This window comes from Anguilla anguilla, chromosome 10 (genome assembly GCF_013347855.1).
Source record: "Anguilla anguilla isolate fAngAng1 chromosome 10, fAngAng1.pri, whole genome shotgun sequence".
Taxonomy (NCBI): domain Eukaryota; kingdom Metazoa; phylum Chordata; class Actinopteri; order Anguilliformes; family Anguillidae; genus Anguilla; species Anguilla anguilla.
The window spans coordinates 22707399-22730222 of NC_049210.1; the positions used below are offsets into that span (position 1 = coordinate 22707399).

The window sequence follows — 22824 nt, forward strand, 5'->3', positions numbered from 1 at the left end:
CAGTGATTCGCTGAGGGGCGGTCTAACGGGGGAACTGTCATCGCTTGCCTCTTTCGCAGGTGAATGCAGCTGCCATGAGGGCTACTCCCCCGACCCCGTCCACAAGCACCTCTGCGTCCGCAGCGACTGGGGCCGCAACGAAGGGTGAGTCGCTCCCTGCCTGTCCCTTCACTCAAAGGGATATTAAAATAAATATGTGAAATGACAAGGCAAGCGGAACACTTCCTGCCTCTGACCCGGCCTACGGATTGACCTCCAGAATCTAGCCAAGAGACGTTATTTTTCTTTATCTCAGTTCTTTGTCACATAAGTGTGTTGCTTGGTATCTGTGTATTCATTTATTATGAGTGAGCTATCTGAATAGTTGAAGATAAGTGTTATGCAGTATGAAACCCTGTGACCTTTGACCTGTTGTTGACCTTTCACCTTTGTTGTTTTGTGCACTGCAGTCCCTGGCCTTACGCCAACCTGGAGAAGGGCTACGACCTGGTTACTGGGGAACAAGGACCGGAAAAAATATTCAGGTTCGCAACAGGGCTGTCTATCAACCTGTCACATTCTCTCTGTCTGTTCATCAATCCACATGACCCCTACTTCTACCGCTTGTTCACAAACATGCAGCGACAGTCATGTATTTTATTATTGTCCATCTGTTGGGTGCTGTCTTTTTACAGTTTACATTGTAATTTAATACTTTTAGACATTTAGCAGATGCTCTCATCCCGAGTGACTTGCACAGCTTACATTCTTTTTACGTGCAGTCCATCTGCGCAACTCCATTGTTTTCTCCCAGAATTTGGAAAGCCTAATTATGGTTGTTAGCATGTCTGCATCATTCTCTGTCAATTTTGGTGGGTGCACACAAAGCTGGATATTAACAGTCAATGTGCAGAATTTGAGTAGTGAGTGTTTGCAGGATTCGAGTAGTGAAGATATAAGTAGTGTAGGTGTATATGATGTGTGTAGTGGGGCTCTGAATAGTGTGAGTGTACAGTGTATGTGTCATGATAATTTGAAAGATATAAGTAGAGTGATTGCAGGATATGGTGGTATGAATATTGAGAGGTTGTAGCATATGAGTAATGGGGGTATGAGTTGTGAGAGCTTGCAGGATATGAGTAATGGAGGGTTGTAGCGTATGAGTAATGGGGGTATGTGTTGTGAAAGCTTGAAAAATATGAGTGTTAGGGATATGAATAGTGATTGGTTGCTGGATATGAGTAATGAGAGAATTAGTTGTGAGAGCTTGCAGGATACGACTAATGCCTGTATGAGTTGTGAGAGTTTGCAGGATATGAGTACTGGGGGTATGAGTTGTGAGAGCTTGCAGGATATGACTAATGCCTGCATGAGTTCTGAGAGCTTGCAGGATATGAGTAACGAGAGTATGAGTTGTGAGAGCTTGCAGAGTATGAGCAATGTGTGTATCAATTGTGAGAACCTGCAGGATATGAGTATTGGGGCAATGAATAGTAAGAGGTTGCTGGATATGAGTAATGGCAGTATGAGTTGTGAGAGCTTGCAGGATGAGTAATGGGGGTATGAGAAGTGAGAGCTTGCAGGATGAGTAATGGGGGTATGAGAAGTGAGAGCTTTGAGGATATGAGTTGTGAGAGTGTGCAGGATCTGAGCAGTGATGGCTCACTTGTCTTCTTGCCTGAGCCACCAAACAATACCTGAACTCTGAAATGATATCTGAAAATCATATTATTTTTGTTGATTGTGTGTGTGTAAGAGAGAGGGAGAGAGAAAGAGTGAAAGAGACAGAGAAAGTAGCAGATAACAAAAGAGAGCTCAGATTCATTTTACTTTGCAGAGCTGTTGCCCCACAGAGTCCGTGCTTCAGGAAGCATCATCTATGTGTGATTGATTAGATCTTGGCAAGGACAAGGAAGCGATCGATGGCACTGTGGTATCTGTCGATGAGAGAGGGCGCCTGTCAGTGTTTATAACTTATATTTCTGACTGGAGATGGGTGCTGACCTAGAATGGCTCTCCAAGTAGCTCTCAATCACTGTCTGCTCACCCTTGGCTTAAGGGCTGTGATATTGCTTTATTCTAGTCATTCACCAGGAGTCCTTAGGCACCCTGACTTATATGGCTTATATCTGAGATATTAATGTATACTGTATTGTGGGGAATTTTACTGTAACTCTTCAGGTGAAGTGCCTCTCTCAAGGGTGCATTCATGATGGGATTCAAATCTGAGACCTTCTGGTGCAGCAAGTGCCTTGTCAGTGAGCTGCCATGTGCAACTGTGTTTCTGCAGGACCACATACAGCTTGGGGCAGGGTCTGTGGCTGCCCGTCAGTAAGAGTTTTGTTGTACCCCCGGTGGAGCTGTCAATCAACCCGCTGGCAAGCTGCAAGACGGACGTCCTAGTCACCGAGGATCCCGGGGATATCAGGTGAGCCTCTTAAGACTGCCGCTCTCAACACTCATAGACCACTCATAAGCGTGTAGCTGTACTACTTCTCAATGCTCCCTCATGCGGCGTTCACTTACTGGGCCTTGACAGCAAATATCTTTCCTGAAAATTTCACTGCTGTACTGAAAAAGAGAGAGAGAGATAGAGAAGATGACTTATTTACTATACAGCTACAATGCTGTCCCCAAACAGATTACTAACTGAGCCACTGTATGGCGCCAAGGCTTTCTCACACTCACTTGCGCGTTTGCAAATGAGTGACCCACCTGAATGATGCCCTGCACTATGCTCATTAATGAGCACAGCAGCACTTAGCCTGACACCTCCAAAAAACACGGCGTGGCGGGACACTGCTTTTCTGGGGCTCACGAGCAGATGCAGAGACGCATGTAGCAGACGCTCTTATCCAAAACAACTTTTATAACTTTTATGTCAATTTATACAGCTGGTTATATACTGAAGCAATGCAGGTTAAATATCTTGCTCAAGGTTACAGCGCCAGTTTTCTACCCGGGAATCAAACCTTTGCCCTTTAGTTTACAAGACCAGTTCCGTCCCCATTATACTACACTGCCACCACAGGCATATGGCGATCACGAGCTCTCTGCCAACCACCTCACGCCGCTGTTCTCCGGTTGAGCCGTTCAGTCAGAAAGAAAGGCTGATAGCGCAGCGCCAAACAGTAATTAAAAACCCCTCAGCCTGCAACGCAGGATAGGCGGATTGAGGCATTCCGGAAACAAAGAACTGGTCCTTCCTTATCTTGCAGACTTTCATGGGGCGTGTCAAACCGCTGAAAGTGCGGCAGGGCGCCCGATAAACGCGACGCTTCTCCGCCCCTTCTCCCCGCTCAGGCGAGGATTAGCTCCGAGCTGCTACAAAAGAGAACGGAGCCGTTCTCCGTCATCTGTGGCTTTGCATCTGCAGGAGCCACACTCTGTTTCACTAGCGCCGCCGGTCAGGACAGGCCTGGAGGGTCTGGAGGAAGGGGGCAAAGCTACGGGGCCGCTCTGGCTGTGCTGGGGAGGTTTCCTGTTTCCCTTGGTTTCCCAACCTTCACGCATAGTAGTGAAAGGATCCACAGTACGAGCCTTCGTGTCGCTGTGTCCCTGCCCTCCTTCACCTCCCTGTCTCCCTCCCTCAGCTGATGGCCGTGTCCCCTACCTTCTCTCAGAAGAGGGGAGAAAAGGGGGGCTTTTCCCTTGCTGCAAGGCTGGCAGTGACCTCGGAACAGATCATTTCCTGGAACAAAGAGGACTGCCTTTGCTTGATGACTTAATTAAAAAGATTAATGCCTTTCCTGAAAAGAGCCAATGCTTGAGAAAATTGGATTATTAGCCAGACTGCTAATGATCCATGTCTCTCTCACTCTCTCTCTCTCTTGTGGTTTGAGATGAATTTACTTCTGAGGGTTAAAGCTTTCAGACTCCTGCACTCCTTGCTGAAGAATACTTTAGCGTCCACGCAGGCATATTTTCACATGATCAGAGAGAATAGTGAACAAATGTCCCAATGCTCCACTTGTGGAGCATACGCTCCTTCATAATACTGTGTAGACCACTCTTAAAATAAAGAATTTCCACAAATTGAAAACATTAGATAGATATGTCATTTCTTATTTATTAAGAGGGAGGAAAATGGAACACCTAGATTTAAATGGTGCTGACAAATGAGTGTCAATGAGATGGAAAAAACACATTAATAAGTTCATTTTCAATGTGATAATGATAAACTATATTAACATAATATACAAAATATATAGATAAATAGGCAATAAGATTTCTACTTTCTATATGTTAACTAAGAAATAATCTGTAGATTTTGCATTAGGAGTGGATATCAAGCCTTAAAAGTCAGAATATACTCAAACAAAAAATCCTCAAACATGTAAATTAAGTAAAAAAGTTCTAGGTGTGCTTCAAGGGTGTAGTAGTATTTAACCACTGGTGCTCCTTGGAAACAGAGGAGACAAAGTTCATGAAAAAATAAAAATTCCAAGGCACTCAGGTGGATTAAAAAGAAACTGACAAAGGCTGGCTGCCACACATCTAGCCGCAAGGCCTCGGTCTTCAACAATATCTCATGTTCCAGCCCAGAAAATAAAGGCTTTTTAATCCATATGAGTGCCATGGAATTTTTCTTTTCTCGTACTAATATTCCTACTTAAAATACTCATACTTTGAATAGTGACAGTTGAAATGTGAGCCTCAATAGGTTTGTATGAGAGCTTAGGACCAGTTCTCAGGATACCCTTTTTTCAAGGTATTCAGTAAGTCCATAAACTTCTTTTGCCACAAAAAAATGGGTAAAACCTGCAGCATCTCCCCCAACAATGTAAGAGGGAAAGCAGTGCGCATAAGCATTTTTGAACATTTCCCAGAAGCTGAAAGGAGAATATAGAGCTGGCTCTTTGTGAAAAGCACATATAATGGAGCATGGAAATGGAATGCGTGAGGGCTGAGCCCTGCAGACACTGATGGATCTTCCGGCTCCTCTGGAAACTGCCCTTTGCCTGTAAGGTAACTTAACTCCACTGAGGCTCCGCTGAAGTGTGAGCACTAAAACCAGTGGCTTCCGGGCTGAGACAAAGCAACCGACGTAAATGACAGTGTCCCTCCCTCTCTCCTTATCTTACTCACACGCTCACTCTTTGCTCACAAAAAGCATGGCCTCTCTCTCTCCAGGTTAAAGACAGTGCATTTATAGTTAGTCATCAGATGACCAAAAGGCAGCCGCTGAGAAATTCCCGTAATAGCAGCTCCTGAACTTCCCTAGTTCATTTCTTTGTTCCTAATGCTGAAGGGGAGAGATTTGTGTTTGCTATCACTGACTTGGAACTATTACTGTAAGTCAATACACATGGAAAATAGATGCAGTAATATATCTCAAATAATCAGACAGTGGCAATATCAATGGAGGTAATGAGTGAAACCATTCTCTCCAAAAATCCGAAACATCCTTCCGTACCACTTAATTCACATGCGTTACATCACCGACAATGGGCCGAACCACTTCAGTGGGACACAATGAGCATCACTACTTTCAACTGTGAAACAGCTCAAGGTTGAAAAACGTAGGAAGAGAAAAAAATGTTTTGCTTCTACATTCTTGTGGGGGCTCTGCCACAGTTGACACCCTGCTGGCTGCCTTCCAACATCTGACAGTGGCACAGGGAGAGCTCCCCAACAAAGGTGACCTCTGTATTATTAAACAGGCAAATGCGCCAAGCAGTGAGGCCTGGGGGATTTACAGTGGCACGCTCCAAATGCGTATCTTTACACGGCCTCGTTCAACGCAGCACCGCAGAGCAGCTCGTCCTGGGGGTCGTGCGTTTCAAGGTGGGAGCTAATTAAGCTAATTAGGGCTTTGTGTGTTTGCAGAGAAACCGCAGGAAAATACCTCAGAGATCATCTGTGCCAATTTAACGAGCGCGAGACCAAGTTTTTTGCCTGGACAAAACAAGCAGAGCAGATGAACTGAGGTGAACTTGGATTGTTTTTCACTGTCTTGCTGCCACAGCTGTGGTAGCAAAAAGTTGTGGGAGTGTCTGTTTTTTATGTTCTTATTCATTATTTTAAATTATGGAAACACATGCATTAATTTGACAAGAATTTATGAAACTGCAATTTATGGTTCTCTAATTTACATGATAATTCAATTAATTTTTTCAGCTGCAGCAAATTACTTCAGCAATCTTAGGTTTAACTTTATTGGTGGAATTAGCACTATACCCATAGATAATGTTCCTCTGGAGGCTACGTAGGTTTACTCCTGATCCCCAGCAAGCTGTTCTGTAGTATGTTTAAGATGACATACTACAGATTTTAAGAGGTGACATACTGACTAATTGTGCTGCATTAACAAATAGATGCAAATTGATGCTGATATTTCATTAGCAGTTGTTGTAGTGCGGTTGAATGTAAAGAAGAGCCGTCCCCAGAGATGTCGTAGATCTGCAATGAATTCAAGCCAGACCACTTTTTAATGAGCCACAACATCATTTTCAAATCGTTCCATTTATAACCATGTCTGCTGAAACGGTTATTCTGAGGAAGGCAGTTAGACCCACATATATAAATCTCCATAAATGGTGCGGGTGCATTTTAATGTGATCATTTTACTTTGCTTTTTTTTCCCTCTCATTTATGCAATGCCCTGTCTTGGAACCTGGTTTTATTCATTCATCAGATCTACGGATAAAAATACAAAGAGTAATAAGGCCATGAGAAGAAAAAAAGTTCGTTTTTTCAAGAATGAGCTTGTGATTAAAATTTTGAATAACGGAAAAATTTCAAGAATAATGTTGCAATTTTATGACTGAAGTTAAAATCAATGACATTTCAAGAATAAAGTCAAAATTTAAAGATTGAAATCAAAAATTTTGAGATGAAAGTAGGGTAACCTAGCTACGCCAGTATCAAACTAGTTGGCAGTGTTACGCCGGGCACCCACCGCACGCGTCGCGTAAGCGTCGCGCCGAAGCAGCACGACGCGGCGCGTAGCGTGTCTCCACTGGTTCCGTTTGTGTCGCGCAAAGGCTTGCTTAAAGCTCTATATTCCTAGTAGCTCTCGCAGTCTGCAGTGGGATTACATCGTGTATTTCACGTTTGTTCACGACTGTTGATTATGGGTTAAGTGAATACTTTGGTGAGAGACCTTTTTCAGTTTGTTAATTTGGTAATATTTCGTTAACTCGTAAATACGTGAGAAAGTAAACGCTTTCAAGAATTACCATAAACTTAAATCGCAACGTAGCCTGCATAACAATCAATCTCAAACTGTATTAATTTATTTGCTTGGTTAACAAGCGTGCCAATTTCATGAAGAATATGTAATGATCATAATAATAATAAATAATCTGTAATCAACCATTGGGAATTCCCGTGTTGTCTTGTCATTTACGTCAAAACATTTATAGGATCAGATTTAGTAAAATCAGCTAATCATGAAAAAGACAGTAACAGGGATATGAACACCACAACGCCATGAACACCGGAAGCTTTGAAGTACAAGTGCAATAAAGGCTTGCTTACAACTTCATTTATAAAATAGGTGCATTTTCATCGGCAAGACCACTAAATAATCTGATTTTTTTAAAGCTCTGTGGATTATCTGATTTTTATTAACAAGCCCTTTTTGAAAGCACGGCGAACGAAGACATCGGAGAAGTCAAATAGGCTGAGCAATGGTTGGTTAAAAACTACCTTCCAACACTCGAGCTAACAAACCGCTGCTCGGTGCATTCACTTCTACGTCATTCAATAGGCTACGTCTTTCTGTGGTGTATTTTCAAATTTACCCCACCCCCTCCGCAAAATAAGACAGCGAAACTAAGTTTGCCTTTTCCCCAGGTTCCAGTTATTTATTTATTTATTTATTTTTACAAAACGAAAAGGCTTGTATTTTTTTAGCTGCTTATAAAATATCTGGGAGGTAACTAGGGACACACCCCCAGTAATATAAGGATGAAATATAAATCAGAGCATGTATACCTAGCATTTTAGAGCATATTTCTGTGTATAAACAGGCCATCGTGACGCGCGACAAGCCAAAAAAATAGAACAGAAGCGAAAAACTACGCTTCAGTTCGCTTGTGTCGCGCGAGCTTCGCAGCTGGTACGCGACGCGTTCGCATCTGGTGGAGACGACGTCGCCCGCTGCCGTTGTAATAACAGTACTTCAACTACGCTTCAGTTACGCGCGTAATACGCGCGTAGTGCGCTCGCGGTCGATACGCGTGCGGTGGGTGCCCGGCTTTAGTACTATAGATATGGGCTACATTGTACAGTTGTCACTGCTCTAAAACTGGATATGGAGTATTAGTTGTATACACTGGTGTATCTCTGTAAATCTGCAGCAAGCACAAATGCTGCTTGCAGGTAGTTCGATTTTAAGTAACTTTAACCTCTAACCTTCAGCTATTTTCTGGAAATAGGACCATCAAAATAGTGTCCTGTGCCTTTATAACACTGGTGCAAACACAATAACTGCCTCCACCAAATTAATGAGTCATATTAATCATATCAAATAAATATTTTTTTTTAAATCTTAAATTTAACAGGTTCTTCAGAGCTATTCATAGATATTATTATTCTTCACTGAGGAAATTAATCTTAAAAAAAAAAAAAAAACTATTTAAGGCTGAATCCATATTTAATAGTGAACTCATTTCAAATTGTAATGCAGTGTTATTAACTGAGACCTCAGCTTAGCTGTATATTTTTGAGTGTCTGTGACAAGAGAGTTAACAAAGGACCATTTAATGATGATTCAACCCTATTCTATTTGGGACTTCCAGAAATCGTGCCTCCGCAAGATGGTCGCCATGGCCTGGAAATGCTATTACATTCTGCCATCCTAGTATAATAATAAATAAACTTTATTTGTACAGAACATTTTTTAAAACAAAGTTTACAAAGTGTTTTACAGAAAATAGCAAAAAAGCAAAACCAGAATCAGTTTAATAAAAATAATATTTAAAAAAACAAATAAAAATAATGTTAAAAAACAAATAAAAATAATATTTAAAACACAAGTTAAAAGCAACTGTAGTTAAAAGCAACAGTAAATAGATGCGTTTTAAGTTTTTAAAACTGCTGACAGTGTTGATGGCTCTAAGGTTTTCTGGGAGAGAATTCCAGAGTTTGGGGCCATAGGAACTAAAAGCACCCCACTTTTCAACCGGGTTCTAAGAATGGCCAGCGTATTGCTGTCAGATGATCTAAGTGACCTAGCCGGAATATACACTCACCTGTACACTCTGTACACTCACATATACTGTACACTCACCGGCCACTTTATGAGGTACACCTGTTCAACTGCTCGTTAACGCAAATATCTAATCAGCCAATCACATGGCAGCAACTCAATGCATTTAGGCATATAGACATGGTCAAGATGATCTGCTGAAGTTCAAACCAAGCATCAGAATGGGGAAGAAAGGTGATTTAAGTGACTTTGAACATGGCATGGTTGTTGGTGCCAGACTGGCTGGTTTGAGTATTTCAGAAACTGCTGGGATTTTCACATGCAGCTATCTCTAGGTTTTACAGAGAACGGTCCAAAAAAGAGAAAATATCAAGTGAGTGGCAGTTCTCTGGGCGAAAATGCCTTGTTGATGGCAGAGGTCAGAAGAGAAGGGCCAGACTGGTTCGAGCTCATAGAAAGGCAACAGTAACTCAAATAACCACTCGTTACAACCGAGGTATGCAGAAGAGCATCTCTGAACACACAACACGTTGAACCTTGAAGCAGATGGACTACAGCAGCAGAAGACCACACCCAGTACTAGCAAGTACCTAACAAAGTGGCCAGTGAGTGTATATAGTATGCTTTGGCCACTCATAAAATTACCTCACATCGCAATTTTGGCACCTAAGGCTCATGGTACGGGTACGCAAGAGAAACGGGTGATAGCTTCTCCCATATATTCCCTACTGGAATCCCCCACCTCCCCCCTTCATGTTTGAACACCTGACAAAGTGTGAATTACACACAGGGACTAAGACAAGAAAAAAAAACAATTGTCTGACTACAGTACAGCGGAAGCAACAAAGACTTCAAAATGTGTTCCTCACAGGCTCTTTTTAGATGTTTATGTAAGTGGAACAGAGTTGATGTACTGAGTCATTGTCTAACAGAATAATAGCTGTGTAAGACACACACAAATGCAGTTGAGGTGACAGAAAATCTGTTGACACGTGCAGGTAATTTTTGTACAATTTTTTGTTCCCATCATTTTTTGCCCCAATTTGGAATCACCAGCTTTTGAGACATTGCTGTGCCACCTCCAAGCATGTCACTGTATTCTTAGATAACAAATCATGGACCACCACTGCTGAATGGGTCACAGTTGACATAGATGATATCAGCCAGGGTGGCACATCTGCTGTATGAACTGTTTGTCCTCTCCTGCACTCATGATGAGCATCTTTACTAGCTGTGCCACTTGGGCGTCATTTTTTTAAATAAACTTGGAAAACAGCTAGTTTAACCAAAGATTTTCTGTAGGAAGATACTGAAAAGGCCATTTGTGTCTGATATGGCCGGCTGTGTCCCTGAAGCCAGTGCTAGAGGAATTCATGCCATTTAAACCCAGGCGTGCTTCGATTGAGGCTGAATAGCATTAAATTAAATAGCTACCAGGAGGAAAAGGAGTCCAGACAGGAAATGTGGGAGGAGTGTTTCATCGGATCCAGAAGTGCGGTGAATGCTGACATGGAGGAAAATTATTGGGGGAATTAAATTTAAAGGGCTTATCAAAGTAAGATAATTGTGTCTGGTGAACACACAATTATGCAAAACATACAGGGGAGTCTTTGAACTGATATTTATGACCCCTCCTCAGTACCCATTCCCCTTGTGTGTGTGTGTGTGTCTGTGCGTGTGTGTACGCAAAAGGGTGTTACATCACCTCTTCCTACTTTTTTGATAGGGAGTCAGTTCACCGCTGGAGAAGACTTGAGTTCCTCCCCACACCCTCTCTGTTGAATCACTTCATAAATCTCTCAATCAGAAGTCCTCACAGCTGCCCGAGCTGTGCTTTGTGGGCACCGCTGCATCACCGCAGAAGTGCTAGTAACACAAGTGAGGTCCCTGCACCCCAAGGCTGTGATTAATGGCCACTGCACCATGACATCATGAGCGGAAAGCAGCCTGCCCAAGCCACACTCTCTCTCAAGACTTGCATTTACAGACCAATCAAACAGAAAATTTACAACCACAAATCAAGTCTCCTTTTAAACATTTTTCTATGCTGCTGGAACATAAAAGGAAAAAGAATAACTCATTCTTTGTCAACTTGAATAAAAAAACAATAACCCATCCTTATTCACAACACAGGTTAACAAAAAAAAAATGAAAAAACATTGGGAATTATGGATGTTATGAAAGGCCAGGGGAAGAAATATAGAAGAAAAAAAAAACAAAAGCATGAATCAAGTTGTGAGCAGAGCATTGGCGAACTGCGGAGGGGTGTGGGGCGGAGCGGAGAACATCCCTCAGTTTGGACCGCTCGCTTGGAGAGGCGATTCATTTCCCCAGAGAGAGATTGATAAGAGGCCGATTACAGCCACAGTTCAGATGGAGCGGAACCTCGCCATCTGCAGAACCTGCCAAAGGCGGGACCTTCCTGGCTATTATATTACGCTAATATAGCACACCATCGACTGCCCGGACACATTTAGACCAGCCTCTCCGCCAATGCTGGGCCTGAGAGAGCAGCCCACTGGGGATTACAGCGTGCTCAGATTTGACAAATAACTCCATATCTAATTATATATCTGTCTCATTGGGCTAATGAGTTCCACGGGACATCCGTCTCTGACATCCCGTTTCCCATTCAAACTATTGGAAATGCGCTTTTTTCCCAGGAACAATGAGTAATCAGGACCTAAGGCTATGAGCATTGAGTTATTTTTCCATTATTTTCTATAAGTCATGTATTTATTACTCTGACACCCCATTCCATTGGGCATTTCTCAGAAGAGAAATTATACAGGGGTGTGTAGGTCTTTTTGTTTGGTCACAAAACAGCCAGGGACCATAGCGTGATGGATAACAGCCCGGAAAAGTTTTATGTGTTTCTTTTTTTTAATGATTCATTTTTTCATTGCTCTGCCCTGAGGTCATTTCATTTTGAAAATTTGAAGTGAACAATCTTTTTTTTCTACCTGGAGGCAGCCTCCTGTACGCTCCTCTCCAGCTGTCCGGCCACACGCACAAGCCGCAGTGTGTCAGAAAGCTGAGAGCAAAGACAAGACAAACGAACAGAAGAAAATGATGATAAGAGAAGGATTGTCCTTGCTGTGACAGTCCAACAGAGTGAGTCTGCAATAAGCTACTTGATAACTCTGTAATGTATCGGAGTTGGAGTAAATGGACACTGCCAGGGTATGGTCACTTGACACAAACTGCCTTTTTTACTTTAATGCTTGCAAGGACATGGGTTAGGGTCAGGGGTGCGTGATTGTATGGGTGAGGTCACTCTGGACTAGGAACTATTCCCCCTACTACCCACCCCAGACAGCTGCAAAATGAGCTGCTATTTATAGAAGCGGGAGGCACTCTTATGAATGATGCTGCACTTTGAGTTTTTCTAGGACACACATATCATGGGAAGGGAGGGAGGGAGAGGCGAGGAAAGAGGGAGGAAGGGAAAGCATGTCAAAAAGATGTCACTTTGAGCAGGAGATGAAGGCCGGGGGGGGGGGGGGGGGGGGGGGGGGGGGAGGGGAAGCTGGATTTTTGTCACAAACATTTAATGCATTGTAGAGCTTTCTTCTCATTATATTTCTCCATCACTCTACCAGCCTGTTGTTCTTTCTGCATTTGTGAGTGAGAGCTATTTCCTACTCTCACACTGATCTGTGTTCACAGATACCCATGAGTCCTCAGTGCTCATTCCCCACACGTGTGTGTGTGTGTGTGTGTGTGTGTGTGGGTGTGTGTGTGTTTGTGCATGTGTGTATGCATGTTACAGTGTGTGTGTGTGTGTGCTTGCACACGCTGAGAGGACTGGCACCAACCAGTTCCCCTGACTGGGGCGGCAGTGTAGCACAGTGGGTAAGGAACTGGGCTTGTAACTAAAAAGGTCACAGGTTTGATTCCCTGCTAGGATACTGCCGTTGTATCCTTGAGCAAGGTACTTAACCTGAATTGCTTCAGTATATATCCAGCTGTATATATGGATGCAATGTAATTGCTATGTAAAAAAAGTTGTGTAAGTCACCCTGGATAAGAGCGTCTGCTAAATGCCTTTTATGTAATGACTAGAGTGAAATGGCAACTATGATCTGTGGGTCTAAACGGATGTGCGTATGCCTTTTCCCAATATTTTTTGGCCCAGTGTTGATGGTGCTTAGCCCACTGGAGTCTTTTCTTGTTTACAGCTCATACCAAGGGCTTTTTCACAGATACACCTTTTAGACCAGCAGATCGTAGTTGCTGTTTCACTGTAGTCAGTGGAACTGAAGGTCAGAATAGTGTTCACTGTGTGAACTAAACTGTGTTCTTGGCTAGAAATAGCTGTACAAAATAAGTATTGTATCTTATTGAACCTGTGTTTTGCAGTTGTCCATGACCATGAAATGCACTTTTTGTACGTCGCTTTGGATAAAAGCGTCTGCCAAATAAATGTAATGTAATGTAATTTAATGTAATGGGACTGGTTTCTATCTAGTTCCATTGAGTTCTTCCTGTAGTTGTGGTGTAGTTTTATGACAGTTTCTCTTTCTAGACAACACAAGATATTTGTCTTCTGCTTCTTAATCGTCCTGGTCTTCTCCTGTTAACATTGCTGTCCATCAGATGGAACCTTCTGAATGTGTACAGAACACTGCACCTGGAAATCTTAAGCTTCTTTGCAATTTTGTACTGGGAATATCCTTCTTGTTACAATTTTTACTTAGCTCCACACATCTAAGCCTACAGTAACTGCTTCTTCTGCAACTTTAGTGACTATTTTACTTTCACTACAGGCTAAAGGTATTAGGCTACCTGGGGTTTAAAAAAACCTTAAGGTAGATAAGATTTCACTCAATTTAATTTAATTAGTGGTCTCTTCCAGGATGACAATCCCCCCATTCACAGGGTATGAGGGGTCACTAAATGGTTTGATGAGTGTGGAAATTATATGAATAATATGCTATGGCCTTCGCAGTCACCATGTCTTAACCAAACTGAACACCTATGGGAAATTTTAGACCGACATCACTCTCCGCCGCCATCATCAAAACACCAAATGAGGGAATATCTTTCCATTCCTCCTGTAGAGTTCCAGTATAATCTATGCCAAGGTGCACTGAAGCTGTTCTGGTGGCTCATGGTGGCCCAGAACCTTACTAAGACACTTTATGTTGGTTTTTCCTTTATGTTGTCACAGTCTGTATAGCGTATAACATTTCATATTACCTCTTGGTTGTTTTTGGAGGCTTTATTCGATCAATGCTGTCCGAGTGAAATGTCAGCGTTGATTTGCCTTAGAACTGAATTCCTACTGGAACTGAGAGAAATGCATCCTTTCAGCCTTCATATCTCATAAACTATCACAAAGCAATAACTAGAGGGCTTGGCTATAACTGCACTTTAGCAAGGCAGAAAGCAAATGCCGCTGACTCAAGCTGACAGGCCGGACTGCTAGAACACTGCGTGCTGCCCTGCCATTTTCTTAAGGCTATTGTTAAAAAGCAGAGCATGCTTATCGCTGTTACCTGCCTTTAAACACGATTGGCGATAGTGCGTATAGATTTGGGTGTTAGCTGGCATACTTCTCAGGACTGCTCTTTGGAAATTGGCACACAGCATCTATGGTCTGAACCCTGTGACCAGTGTATATGTCTGCTCGACAGCAGTCAGTGGGTTTAGGCAAGCACATTCACCTACTTTTTCAAAAAATGAAGTGACATTTTCAGTCTAGCTACAATGGTTGTGACATTTGAAAAGGATTTTTAGGATTTTTAAAAATCATTGCCACACATCATTCGAAAGTTAGGGTAACTGGTATTTAACCTACCGTACAGAAATGAGATGGTGAAATATGGAAAATGGGAAAACCATAACTCAAATATCATGCCTGTTAAAGTTGTTAAACTAGCTTTGGAATATTTAGAAACTTTACCCTTCCATTCAGACACTTGCTTGGTGTCTGTTCCAAAGTACATTGCTGCTGATTCTACCATATTTCCCCCAGAATTATTCATAATCTGTACTTTGAAATTAATATCAAACTAGTGGCATACACTCTGTAAGTGAGCTAGTTAGCCTGCATTAATTAGCTCCCCCAGCATGTGGAACTGATACCATGCTTGTAACTAAGGTGATACATGTTTTCTACAAGGCTATTTTAGATCGCATTTAAAAAAGAAAAAAAACATTAGTTTTGTTCCCATATGTTAAAAAACACAGATATAAACTTTAAGGTATTTAACAGAAATGGGTCCCTTTTGGTGATCATTTATCAGATGTGCAGCATGCTGTCAGATGTATTGATCTGTGACTAAGCTTATTATTAGTCCTTATTACTATTTTTTAAATGATCAGATGCATTTTGAAGTCACTACGTGTGTGTGTGTGTGTGCTTCTGTTTGTGTGCACATGTGTGTCCTGTAGATAAAATACTTGCTTACCTGCAGCCTGTCTCTCCTCACAGTGTACAGTACTGAATGGTCTAGATAAAATGTTGATGTTTGTAATAGCTTCCAGCCCACGCACTTGAACTAAAACTGCAATTCCAAAAGAGGCGCGAGCTAAACAAGCTGACTGGAGAGAATGCAGAAATACACTGAGATTCCCTTTATTCCCCCGTGGATACTCAGTGATAGGCATGGCAGCGAGTCTTTCAATCAGATACAGTCCCAGGTGGCGGTGAGGCCAGTGCTGTATCAGCTGTGCCCCACTCTCCTCTGCTTCATGTTGAGGTCTTATCTTCCATCAGACATGCTTCAGGGAGTGTGTCAGTTTCTCTTATCACTTTTCACATTTCATATGAATTTATTTTTGTGGAAAACATGCCAGTAACACTCTGAGCCATATATATAACAGGCCTAAAGTATTAGGCCAACTGTGGTTTAAAAAAAAGCTGCCAGGAGAGAAGAATTCAGTTAATATATGTGCATTTATTGAATAACAAACCAAAGCATAAACTTTTTTTTCAATTTCTGCATACAATAACAAAAAAATGGCCTCCTGGATTTAATTACAATTTAAGAAATTATTGGATGTCCATCCAATAATTTTGTAAATTGTAAGGGGGAGAGGTAATTAAATTGAGTGAAATCTTATCTACCTTAAAGGAGTAACATGGTGGTTTTCACACTTTCTTGGTTTTATGTGCTATTTGCACAAGAGGCATTGAAGAAACACGATGAGTAAAGTATTAAATATGTCCGTTCTTTATTTTTTGAGAAATATGCATTTTAAATTTATCGTCTTATTTTCAGCCGGTTGAGAATGTTATCAACTTAGTGCGTCACAAGTACAGTAACCACTCCCCTTTCCATACCCCATAAAGAAATCTGACTGGACACACACCGTCCTGCTGCAAGTGTGCTGTGAAGTTGAGGTAGCAAACAACAAAGCTGAATCCTTCTGACGTAATTTACATAGAAACTATACGCTCAGATCGCCTAGTTTCACTCACTGTGGCCAAGCGGAATCGATAACGTTTCAGAAAATATATAACTTTAAAAGGTTTAATTCAATCTTCTACTGGGACTTGTGCCGTTTATTGAGGGTATGAAAGAAAATTTCGGTGCCGCTGACTATAATCGAATGTTTTTCAGATTTCCCGTTCGATTGAGCAAGTATCATTCAAAGTACATTTTTATGGGTTAGTGCTGTCCGATTGTGCTGGCTACCTTATATTAACCTTGTACGGCGATCAGTATAGGCTAACAGCACAGCACCACTTAATTATTGTCACTTCTATCACCACTGTAATGAACTAAAAAAAAAGGCGACAAACTGCCTTTTCTGTGAAAAATGTATTGTCGAGCTCACGCGCATGCACTGCTGGCGACATTCTAAAACTACGTTTTGCCCTCCCTACAGTCAGTCAGATTGCTGTGATAGCTCATTCTAAATGGATAACTCGTGACCCATAGTTTGTGCCGCTGGCTTACAGGCAAGACAATGACTAACGTTAGGTTCTCTTATTAGAGTGCCTTTTAAGGACTATTAGACTACCTCTGGTTGGTTATATTAATTTATAGCTAGCTAGCTAACGTTAGCTAGCTATGTAGTTTGCTTTCATAATGTAATGTTATCGATAACGTAAGCTAGCAAGTTTGCTTTCATAAGGACATTATAGTTGTGGTTTTATCTTAACTTGGCTGGCTAGCTAGCTAGCAAAAATTATTATTGGATATAAGTCAACGTCCTTAGCTGTCGATACCTGATATACTAAGTTAGCTAGCTTGTGAAAATTCAGTTTCCCAAGATGAGCGTGTATCATGGAGGTAGCTATGTAACTGGGCACGGTCTGTCAATCATAGCTAACTGACAGTTCTCATTACCACACCTAGACAGTTCGGGTGAACTTTTATAGTGGGAAATTTAGGCTTAGAAAAATATGTTTTAAAATACATTTAAATGACTGAATAATAAAAAATTATGCACATTTGTTTTGTTGTTGCCTAAAGACAACTGGCAAGTGTCACATTCAACCACCATGTTACTCCTTTAAGGTTTTTTTTAAACTACAGGTAGCTTAATACCTTAGGTAGCCTAGGCACTAAAGTTGCAAGAAATATGCCAAAGAAGAAAGTGTTAAGCTTTGATGTGCAGGGCCAAGAAAATATACTGTGGCAAGAAGGGTATTCCCAGCAAGAAAAGTTTAAGATTTCCAGGTTCATTGTTCTGTACACACTCAAGGGTACATCTGATTGGCAGTAGTGTAAACCTGTTTCATTAGATAAATTAAATAATAATTTTAAAAAAAATGTGTTTTATGTTTTGTCAGGTTTACTTTGTCTAATATTGCATTTTTTTTTTGGAAACCATTCATTTAGACAAATATGCAATAATAGAGGAAATTAGGAAGGGGGCAAATACCCCCCACAACACTAATTATATACACTCACCGGCCACTTCATTAGGTACTTGCTAGTACCGGGTGTGGTCTTCTGCTGCTGTAGCCCATCTGCTTCAAGGTTTGACGTGTTGTGCATTCATAGATGTTCTTCAGCATACGTTGGTTGTAACGAGTGTTTATTTGAGTTACTGTTGCCTTTCTAGCAGTTCGAACCAGTCTGGCCATTCTCCTCTGACCTCTGCCATCAAAAAGGCATTTTCGCCCACTCACTGGATATTTTCTCTTTTTCGGACCATTCTCTGTAAACCCTAGAGATGGTTGTGCATGAAAATCCCAGCAGTTTCTGAAATACGCAAACCAGCCTGTCTGGCACCAACAACCATGTCACGTTCAAAGTCACTTAAATCACCTTTCTTCCCCATTCTGATGCTTGGTTTGAACTTCAGCAGATCATCTTGACCATGTCTAGATGCCTAAATGCATTGAGTTGCTGGAAGGTGATTGGCTGATTAGATATTTGTGTTAACAAGCAGTTGAACAGGTGTACCTAATAAAGTGGCCGGTGAGTGTATATAGGCCTATATATATATATATATATATATATATATATTAGGGCTGTCAAATTAATTAATATTTAATGTTTATGTTAATTAATTGATGTACCAATGTTACTCTAAGTTGCTGCGTGTTGAATAACACTATGTATATTACTAAATAACCCAACCGTCGCATTTTGCCACACTGTCAGCCATTATGGGGTTCAGACACTCCGACAAACCGGCTTTTCAGCTGGAGCGGTCGGTGTGGCTCTCAGCCTCTGAGAGCAGTGCTAATTTCTAAACGACAAGAGAGCACTCAGGGTGCCACTGACACCCCCGTAGTGAATTTACGAATGCACCCCTGACACCATGCGTCGCACAGTTCCAACAGGTGGTGCGTTAGTTGCACATGTTGAATAGTTAAACAAGCACGAAACCGTGCAGACCCACAGCGCACCTGTACAAAGTGTCATGAATAAAACTTGGCTAACTATATTGCTAGCTAGCTGTGGCATGTTCTCACCTCTTTAACGGTATTTGTTGTCCTCCATGTGTCCATATATCTGTATTGGTGGTACGCGCTAAGTAGGTTAACTAAAGTAGGCGAAACCCTAACATGTTAGGGTTAGCTAAAGTAATGTTAGGCGATAAAGCTGTGCTTAAATCTCGTGCCTTTCGAAGTGGTGATTTTGGGAGATGCACCTGCGCATGCATCCTACTAAACGAAGCACCACCTGTGCATGCATCCCACCAAACGTCCCTCTCAGGTCGTCTGTGAGTGAGTCAATGAATGACCACAATTTGCCATGCATAGCCCACGGCGGCAGTTCCTGCACACCATGGGGAAAAGACTGTTATGGCCACATTAGTGCTTAAGTGATAAGCTTATGTTAAATAATTTTTTTTTTTTTTTAAACTGTTATGGCCACATTTTAGGCTAAGTGATAGGCTTATGTACAATGATAAACAGACATGTATTTGGAAAAATGTTAAATAAAACAATTTATTGATTTCTAATGCCCCCTTTTGATATTTCTATTCAATGCTTTGTGCCACAATAATGTAATGTTTTTGAGTTGAAATACCTTCATTTGGGGGCTTTTGCCAAGCAAATATTGATATATGTGATTAATTGCGATTAATTCGATTAATTAATCAGCATATCATGTCATTAATTTGATTCGATTGACAGCACTAATATATATATATATATATATATATATGCTGTGACATGTAGATGGTAGGGGCAGAATGTGGTGTAAACTGCATTAATCCAGTGGATCCATCCTACCTTGTGTCAACAGTGCAGGCTGGTGATGGTGTAATGGTGTGCAGAATGTTTTCTTGGTACACATTAGGCCCTAGTATCATTTGAATAGCACATAATACCTAAGCATTGTTGCTGACCATGTTCATGCCTTTTTGGCCACAGTCTATCTTTTTTAAAATTGATAATAAAAGGAGGAAAATGCATCATATCACAAAGCACACATCATCTCAAGCTGGATCTACAAGCATGCCAGTGCACGCATGCCAGTGATTTCTCTTTACTCCAATGGCATCCACAATCGTCAGATTTCAATCGAATAGAGCACCTTTGGGATGAGGTGGAACACGAGGTTTACAGCAATTACTTCTGAAAAATCTGCAGGATCTGTGATTTTATCAAGTCAGCAAAGACCAATATCCTCAAGAATGTTTACAGCACTTTGTTGAATCCATGGTGTGAAGAATTCAGGCTGCACTGGAGGCAAAAGGGAGCCCAGTCTTACCTTGTGTGTTTGTGTGTGTGTACACTGTATGTGCACACGCGTGTGCGTGAGTAGGAATTGCAATCACGGGCAGGGTGTGGTGGGGTTTCATTGCTATTTTCTCTTGGGCCCTATCCAGCAGTGGCAAGGTGTGTGTGTGAGTATGTGTTTGTGTGTATTACTATTAGTGTTATGATTCTTACATAATTCCTATTTAATATATGCATAACTCATTTTTTGACAACACTTACTTTTACCATTTTATTCCAAGTTAATACATTTCAGTTTTTTCATTTCCTATTTCTGTCAATTGGACAGTGACACAATTTTCATCATTTTGGCTCTGTACGCCACCACAAAGGATTTGAAATGAAACAATCAAGATGTGATTTAAGTGTAGACTTTCAGCTTTAATTTAAGGGTTTTGTCAAAAATATTGTATGAACAATGTAGGAATTACAACCATTTTCATACATAGCCCCCCCCCCCCCATTTTAGGGGCTCAAAAGTAATTGGACAAACTAACATAATCAATAAATTAAATTGTCATTTTTAATACTCGGTTGCAAATCCTGAAAATTGACTGCCTGAAGTCTTGAACCCATACTCATCACCAGACTCTGGGTTTCTTCCCTGGCTCTGCCATGCCTCTTCTGCAGCTGTCTTCAGTTCCTGCTTGTTCTTGGGGCGTTTTGCCTTCAGTTTTGCCTTCAGCAAGTGAAATGCATGCTCAGTTGGATTCAGGTCAGGTGATTGACTTTGCCATTGCAGAACATTTCACTTCTTTGCTTCAAAAAGTCTTGGGTTGCTTTCGTAGTATGCTTCGGGTCATTGTCCATCTGCACTGTGAAGCGCCGTCCAATGAGTTTTGAAGCATTTGGCTGAATATGAGCAGATAATATAGCCCTATACACTTCAGAATTCATCCTGCTGCTTTTGTCAGCAGTTACATCATCAATAAATACAAGGGAACCAGTTCCAGTGGCAGCCATACATGCCCACGGAATGCTTTGGATAATGAGCAGTTCCTTCCCTTCTCCATACTCTTCTCTTCCCCTCATTATGGTACAAATTGGGATGGCAGGTATGCCATCCCGCCAAGTTACGCATTTTTGACCTTTTTCTCATCTGTCCATAGGATGTTGTTCCAGAACTGTACAGGCTTTTTTAGATGTTTTTTGGCAAACTCTAATCTGGTCTTCCTGTTTTTGAGGTTTACTAATGGTTTGCATCTTGTGGTAAACCCTCTATTTACTCTGGTGAAGTCTTCTCTTGATTGTTGACTTTGACACAGATACACCTACCTCCTGGATGGTGTTCTTGATCTGGCCAACTGTTGTGAAGGGGTTTTTCTTCACCTGGGAAAGTATTCTTCTGTCATCCACCACAGTTGTTTTCCGCGGTCATCTGGGCCTTTTGGTGTTCCTGAGCTCACCAGTGCATTCTTTCTTTTTAAGAATGTACCAAATAGTTGATTTGGCCACACCTAATGTTTTTGCTATCTCTCTGATGGGTTTTTTTTTTTTTTTTTTCAGCCTAATGATGGGTTGCTTCACCGACAGAGATAGCTCTTTGGACTTCTTATTGAGAGTTAACAGCAACATATTCCAAATGTAAATGCCACACTTGAAAACAATTCTAGACCTTTTATCTGCTTATTTGTAAATGAAATGAGGGAATAACACACACCTGGCCATGGAACAGCTGAGCAGCCAATTGTCCAATTACCTTTGGTCCCTTAAAAAGGGGGGGTGGGGCACATATAAAAAGTGCTGTAATTCCTACACCGTTCACCCGATTTGGATGTAATACCAAATCAAGTTAAAGCTGAAGGTCTGCACTTTGAGCGCATATTCATTATTTAATTTCAACTCCAATATGCTGTGATAGACAGCTAAAATAACAATAACTTTGTAAATGTCCATATATTTATGGACCTGACTATATATATCCTTTTTGCACGTAAATTCCAAAATATTTCCAACAGCCCCACAGCGTGAGTTTTTTTTTTTCTGTGTGCGCACCAGCAGTACCAAAACTCCTGTTACGTCACAGTAAGGGAGTCACATGAGGGGATCGTCTGACTGCTACCTATGCTTTATTTCGTTTGTATCAATGTTACGACCCTTCTAGGGGTTAAGGGTGCAATATTTTAAATTATGTTTGATATTTGGCACCAGGAGATGTAACTAAATATATATAAGCTTTCTTGTGAGAATAATGAGAGACACACAAGGCGGACTACGGTGAAAGGGATTTTACTGTGTGGGGGGGGGGCTATTTACAAGTATTTACAGACATTTCCAAACATAAAACACGTCAAGACACACGACCGAGACCAGTACAAAAAAAAGGGAGTGGTGCCGAAAATAACAAACAAATACCCTAACTACGATTTTGTAATATAACTAACCTATTAACAATGCAGAAAACAAACTTGTCTAACTAACCTAACTGCGACCCGCAGTCATAAATACAGGGGGCGACACCACCACTAAACTAATGTATTTAGACAGAGCCCTTACCCTACGTGTCAACACGTGTATAGGGGCCCCCGGAACTTACCTAACACTGGTC

The 22824-nt window shown here is 41.4% G+C and overlaps 1 protein-coding gene across 6 annotated transcripts in view; it reads left to right on the top strand.

Moving 5' to 3' along the window:
- LOC118206226 (astrotactin-2-like) overlaps positions 1-22824 on the top strand; it is a 466985-nt gene that overhangs the window by 233849 nt on the left and 210312 nt on the right. For all 6 annotated transcript variants that reach the window (XM_035378599.1, XM_035378597.1, XM_035378598.1 and 3 more), the window contains 3 exons: positions 60-144; positions 450-524; positions 2270-2407. In XM_035378599.1, the coding sequence (XP_035234490.1) occupies positions 60-144; positions 450-524; positions 2270-2407 (298 nt within the window). The remainder of the gene's footprint in view (positions 1-59; positions 145-449; positions 525-2269; positions 2408-22824) is intronic.